Raw genomic sequence first — 7,500 nt, forward strand, 5'->3', positions numbered from 1 at the left:
GTTTGAATCAATAAATATGGAAGTATATAAACATTTAAAAAATATTGAACTACCTCACCTCTCATGTTGAACCAGCATTCCTCACCTAGTGTGTACGTACCTGAAAACAGAAAGTTTAAGTTAATTTCCTTCTTGTAGTGGTACTACATATATTAAAGCAAAAACATGAAAAAGTACAGTTGTTAATTTTGTGAAATTGTCAGATATGTTAAGAACAAACATTCATTCCTCAACTACTTTTTAACACAGTGGTATTTATAAGGTGATATGTTTATATATATATATATATATATATATATATATATATATATATATATATATATATATATATATATATATATATATATATATATATATATATATATATATATATGTGTGTGTGTGTGTGTGTGTGTGTGTGTTTGTGTATGTATGTATTGAGATTTAAGGTTGCATTCGCTCAGAACAAGTTAGGTATTCAATATAATTAATTTATTTCTAAAGAATAATACTCTCGTGATTGCATATGAGATATCTATTGTATTATTCAAGACTGATTAAGTAATTTTCAACTTATTATCGCTGAAAATTGCTGAACTGCCGATAGTTGCAGTTGATTCGAAATTTGGAGTAAATACCAATGCAATTGTTGTTGAGGCTATTACCCTAGAATTTAAAGTGAAAATAGATAGTGGTCTTTCTAGCTTAAGTAAACCAGTTTCAAATAAGAAAGTGAAGCTTTCTAGTGCGCGTAATATATCATTCAAATGTTTACGTAACCAGCAATCTTTAACGTATTGTCACTTGCCAAATTGACGACAATACTGATGCTTTAGGTACAAGTGTCAAAAGTAATATGTCATCGACAAAAGCTATATGTAGTTCAATTCTTGTTGATAATCTATGATTCCAATTGTTGCCTTGTTCTGGGCGAATTCGAAGACTTTAAACTACCCTTGAGTGTATCTATAATATAAAGGCAACAAAAAATCAGAATATGGTTCTGTCAGCCGCTCTGTTTATATTTTACCATTAAACAAATGACTGAAGAGCAGTAATGATAATGTAAAATAAACTTAAATATCACATATTCACAAAAAATTCCGGATTTCCAGTAAAGTTATCTTTATAATTTTGCCAGTTATCGATTAATAAGAATACGTGTGGTGACATAAGTTGTAATGTATACATACCGGATCTTTATGTATATTTCGGTAAAAAAAAAGAAAAAAACTCTATTTTCTAACCACGTCTCTCTTTTAGCAATTACTGATTTTTGTACGAAATATGCAAGATTATAGCTCTTAGAATGCACAATTTTAACACCAACTTTTTAAGAGTTACTTGCATATTAGACAGAGTATCTTTCAGATTCTGGAATGATTTTCTGGAAAGATAAAAACTTTCTTTTTCCCATCAGCAAATTTATCAGAAATAGAAAAATAAAATAAAATCACAACTTAGTTTAAGAGAAATAATAAAGTTAAATTGATGGTGTAAGATCTGACCAAAAGAGAACTAACGTTTCGTAGCCCCAGAGCAAAAGCGAATTGCGTGACAACGACCGGATCTAATTCAAATGTCAGTGGATCGATTAGATAAGAGCACGAAATTCTTCGATGGCGAGAAAATATCTCTCTGGCATTTTGTAACCTTATTTTCGTGAAATAAGGATTATCTAAATTCTAAAATGTCACGTTAGGTTTACGTCATCCACTTCATGACTTCATAGTACTTATTTCACTGTGATAACATTTCAAGCGTTCATAATTTAATACAGTCGATACTTGACCGTAGAGAGTCTTTCATAAATGACAGAAATAATTATAGTTTACCAAGAGTTCAGTGGTAATCTAATAAAGTAGGTGAATTTTATCTTCTGACTGATGTCAAGAATAATTCAAAAAGTAAGAATAAATCCACCCTAAATAAAGAGTCGTCATTTTTTAAGGAAATCATAATCAAGGGTTGGTTCCTTTGTAAATGATATATTTCAACTAGCCGTTCTGAATTCTGAATTTTAACATTTCGGCAGCAAAATATTTTGAACCTGATGTAATTATTTATTGCCAAATTAGAACTATAAAGTTCATCAGCTAAAATATGTTTTTGATGTTATACCTGGAAATTATTATTCAAAATATTAGAGTTTCCCTTTCCTAAGTGGCGTTGCAGTTACAATGCTGAGTTCACACACTGAATTCTTTTGAAAGAGGAACTGAAAATATTTTGAATAAAGTAACCTTAAGTATATGCAGAAACTATAGCAAAGAAATAAAGCAATCTTTTGTTTGTGAATAGTCGGAGGCTTACATTCTATCCATTCACCAACTCTTCTTATACTTAAGGTAAATTATCCTCATATAAACAACTGGCAGTAGTTCGTTTATTAAAATAACATTTATTATGAATAACACTCGCAATATTATGCGTAATAATCTTATAAGATAATGAATAATCCGTTAATACCCGTATTCTTTATTTTTCACTCTGTGGAATTCGTATGCAGAAAATGAATTCTTTTTTCTTGAGTATGATGTTGCAAAGTGCACATTTTCTAAGCATAAATGACATCACGGAAGATATGGATAAGGAAAAAGATCTGCATTTTTCTGCAGTGTCTGATTTTCGATGCATTAATGAAAAGTTTTTGCATGCAAAGTGGATATGTTCAGCGTCTGTAAAGCCAATGAAATTCAAAAAGATAATGTTGAATAAAATGTGCAGAAAACTGATCATAGAAATGATAAAAGATAGTTTATATCAGACATCCATGCCTCTTCATTTCTGATTCTAGAAAAATATTGAAGTAATTCATTATGTTTCTGAAGGAGGTTTCCACATGGCTCTAGATTCATTATGATTTAAAATGAAACAGAAATTCATTGAAAAAATTAAGTTATCAGTACACCTTACAATAAAATAAACTTTTCTGAAGCTTTGTAAATATTATGGTGGTTTGCACATTCTGTTTATCTCCAGTCCCATACTTTCAGTATAAAAGCTTAAGAAAGGCTTAAAACACCAACGCCACAAAGGAAAGGGAAACTCTAACATTTTAAATAATAATTTTCAGGTATAACATCAGAAACATATTCTAGCTGATGAAATTTATAGTTTCACAGTTATTAATTTGGCAATACATAATTACATCAGGTTCAAAATATTTTGCTGCCAAAATGTTCAAATTCAGAATTCAGAACGGATAATTGAAATATATCATTTACAAAGGAACCAACCCTTGATTATGATTTCCTTAAAAAATTACGACTCATTATTTAGGGCGGATTTATTCATACTTTTTGAATTATTCTTGACATCAGTCAAAAGATAAAATTCACCTGCTTTATTAGATTACCAGCAAACTCTTGGTAAACTATAATTATTTTTGTCATTTATGAAAGACTCTCTACGGTCAAGTATCGACTCTATTAAATTATGAACGCTTGAAATGTTATTGCAGTGAAATAAGTACTATGAAGTCATGAAGTGGATGACGTAAACATATCTAAAAAAAAGATACTGAATTTTTCAGTCATAAAAATAGATGCAACTACAGTGTCTAGTAGTTACCGCATTTTTCCAAACCACCTTTCTTTAGTATCTTTGCTATGAATTCCAATTCCGATCATCTGACCGCGATTTACCATTTTACATTCTGTAAGACAGTTTAGTTAGTAAATGTGGTATCATTTCATTGTTCAACAAAATCATCTCTGCATTATTCACTTCAAAACCATTAGTTCCTTAAGTACACCACAATTTCATGTAGTTTCTGTTATATGAGTCAAATAATTCTATTCCTGACCACACAAAAATATTCTGTAACGCACAGTCTTTCTTACTCTGGTATCATTATTAACCCATTTTTCAATTTGAGAGGCTTTCTTTGCCTGCTTTACTTTACGCCCATAGTTTTCATTAATAATTCTTTTGGCGACCCTATCATCAATAACTGAATGTATGGCTTTCCCACCTTGTATGTAAATTTTTCGAGATAATATTCTTTCATATCGCTTCTTGCACAACGTTTAGCTTCACCATCTAGACTGGACACCTTAGCTTGTTCTAATATGTGAATTTCATTCATCTCATTCACATTTTTTTTTTTTTTATTAAATTCTGCTTCTGTCTGCTCTCTTTGTTTCCAATGTCTCATTAGATATCAAAAGTTTCTGACTTGTTCATCCATATCCAAATATTATGGATCCATAAGGTTAATATGTCTTTACCGCTTTTTGTATGACACCTGTTTTTCCAGTTGCAATAATTGCAGTTTTAGTGTAATACAATTACTCAACCTTCCTTTTCCTCGGTCAGTTAATGGAATTGTGATGTATTTGTTTTCTGCGATTACCATCTAGAGATATGTTTTTTTGGATGGCCTTGTATTGGAAAACCTACCTTCCTTTACTCATAAAAATTATATCTGTAATAAACGTATATATGTATGTTTACGCACACACACACACACACACATATATATATATATATATTATATAATATATATATGTGTGTGGTGTGTGTGTGTGTGTGTGTGTGTGTGTGTGTGTGTGGTGTGTGTGTGTGTGTGTGTGTGTGTGTGTGTGTGAGCCATAGTTGAATGTAAATAAGACATTACCGTAGACATCTGGTATAAAATAAGGCTTTTTTGCAACATAGTACGTATATGTGCATAAAAAAAAACCGAGAGAGCGAAATTTGTGAAAAAGCAGGAAAGGTTTGATTGGAGAGTCCAACATCACTATTTTTAGTGCCTTACTTGATCAGTTTAGTCTAAACTTTTTTAGAAGCTGAATATTGAAAAAGTAATGATCGCAATGAAAACAATATTAGGATACAACGATAGACAGAAAACACACGAAATACCTTCTCCCCCTTAAGAGATACTTGTTAATATTTCTTAAAGTAATTTCTTCTTAATTTCATGGTTTCTTTAAAACTATCAGGACACAGGTCATGAATATCACAATTAAATGAAACTGTGTTATAAAGTAATTCAACGAAATTGATGCTGTGTGTAAACTTAAGCCAATGAATCAAATATGATCTGCTAATTGGGCTTTGAACAGTTTTAGAGTTAGTCTTTCTAAAATTTCTCAATTAAACGAAGTGTCAAGTTAACGTATTGCTGATCTGGTTTGATATTTGTACTTTATCATCAATGCATTAACCCATTTTGGGACGCATTTCTTTTATTCAATTTAGATTGACTTTTAATGTTTAAAAAAAATAGACAACATTGGATGTATATCTAACTTTGTTCTGAAAAAAATAGGTACGATTTACAGATTATTTTCAAGAAAAATAGTAACGAAAAACTGGCATCTGTAATTATTAGAAAGACTTGAAATAAACAATGTTTTCGAGAGACAAAATATTTTCTATGTATTTATTTGCATTTTTTCTATACCCCTCAGACATTCCTTCCCGGTAAACAAGATGCTATTTACTGGAAACATGAAGTCACATAGTGATCAGTGGCTTAGCAACAACTAAAGGGTATTCTTTATCGAAACACCATATCAAGGAGATAAAAAATACGGAGAAGAAAAATAAAAAAATTGCTTAAGATAATCAGTAATGAGGATAAATTCATTTTTATGAGTTACAGCGAAATAAACTAGTGTGTGAGTAACGTCATCATGGCAAATGGAAGTCATAAAGAAGAAACAAAGAATATTAGCAACGACAAAAAAGGTGATCAATGGAAGTGATTTAATTTTTATAGTAACCGAAAAAGAGGGAGATTCAAGGAAGCTACACGACCTTTATAGTTAATTTCAATTAAGGCGAATATCATTGTGGCGTATTATGTTAAATTTGAAGTGATGGATGAGCGAAGATTTTTTTGAATAAGTAAAGTGGGGTTGGCGATTGCATAGAAGAAGAAATGTAAGAGAAAAATGACCTAACACAAAGAAAAATTATTCATCCATAATATTCTATGAACTTTACGGATCCAAGAAATGCTTATCTTAACATTTTATAAATGTGATTATCAATTTACATATAAGCTTTCCTCCATGAGAGTTGACCTACACTGTGTCATACCTAAAAAGGCTAAGCACCTTATTATACCTATTTAAATCTATAGCCCAATGAGAAAATCTTCAACTGCCTCATAAATGTACTTTCTTCTCTTAGTAGGTTTACCGAACTTAAAATTTATAATTACAGAATTGTTTTACTTATTTATTTTATTTTGGAGGGGCGCACCTTATCAGTTCCAAAGGAAATATTACTCCAAGGAAGATATTCACTGACAATGTCATACTACACTAGAGTTAACTGTTCTACTTACAAAGGTCTCATTTAATTTAATAAAAAGTAACTGTTGGACTATCAGGATGATATGATATTTATCAGAATAAAAATCCTCTAAGTGAATAGCGCTTCTACTGAGTTAATAATGTCACTAGAATTCTTAAGACCCATTCTAAATGAACATAATTAATAAGCAGATGAAACGTGGCACACAGCAGCAGATAAAAAAGGATAAACAAACAAAAGACTAATGAACATATAAATAAACTTTTAAAAATTACGGGAGGGAAAAAATTATCTATGCTAATTCAGTAAATAAGTAAACAAATAAAAATAAGATAGCACATGATTTTAAGACTAATCACGGTTTACCTGGCATATACGTTTATTCTTAACCTCGCATGTTTCTACTAAATGCTTCACGCTTTTTCTTTTTCCAACAACGTGCAAACTTCAATCACTCAAGTCCTAATTACCTCTTAGATCTGCAAACAACGAGAGAACAATGGACTCTAACAAAGGATCTATCGATCAGCTTGAGTGGAATGCAAACACAGGTATATAAATGCTGGTAAATAGAGACTTAACAGGGAGCAATCTATCGCATTGCGGTTATTTCCATGAACAAATGGAATAGAAGTGACATTTTAAAGAACGTGTTATACTATAGAGCCGAGTATAAATTCTGTGATTGGCATTGTCCGGATATCTGATCATGGTATTATGTCTTTTATCACCAAACCTCACGTTTCTTGAATAACCTTGTCACTACTTAGCCTAAGACACAAAAGAAGAACCATATTAAGAAATCCTGACCCGATGAGGTTAACATCTTTGAGGGCAAGAGGTTTACGTTAATCTTATTATTGTATTTCGGGTGAGAGTTAGAATCCTTACATTGGCGTCAGAATTTCCTCACACACACACACACACATATATATATCTATCTATCTATCTATCTATCTATATATATATATATATATATATATATATATATATATATATATATATATATATATATATATATATATATATATATATATATATATATATATATATATATATATATATATGTGTGTGTGTGTGCGTGTGTGTGAGTGTGTGTGTGTGTGTGTGTGTGTATGTGCGTGTGTGTGTGTGTGAAGAAATTCTGAAATTAATGTAAGGATTCTAACTCATAACCGAAATGTAATTACTTCATCTGCTACGATGAAGTTAATTCTAACAACCATTGCCGGCCGAGTTAGGCAGTTG

General features: G+C 30.7%; 1 protein-coding gene across 3 annotated transcripts in view; it reads right to left on the reverse strand.

Moving 5' to 3' along the window:
* The window catches only part of LOC135215611 (uncharacterized), a 238,567-nt gene that overhangs the window by 97,126 nt on the left and 133,941 nt on the right, over positions 1–7,500 (reverse strand). For 2 of the 3 annotated variants that reach the window (XM_064250509.1, XM_064250508.1), the window contains exon 5: positions 86–100. The exons of the other annotated variant lie outside the window; for it this stretch is intronic. In XM_064250509.1, coding sequence (XP_064106579.1) covers positions 86–100 — 15 coding nt within the window. The remainder of the gene's footprint in view (positions 1–85; positions 101–7,500) is intronic. 3 annotated transcript variants of the gene reach the window in all.

Source organism: Macrobrachium nipponense, chromosome 5, assembly GCF_015104395.2.
Source record: "Macrobrachium nipponense isolate FS-2020 chromosome 5, ASM1510439v2, whole genome shotgun sequence".
In the NCBI taxonomy this organism is placed as follows: Eukaryota; Metazoa; Arthropoda; class Malacostraca; order Decapoda; family Palaemonidae; genus Macrobrachium; species Macrobrachium nipponense.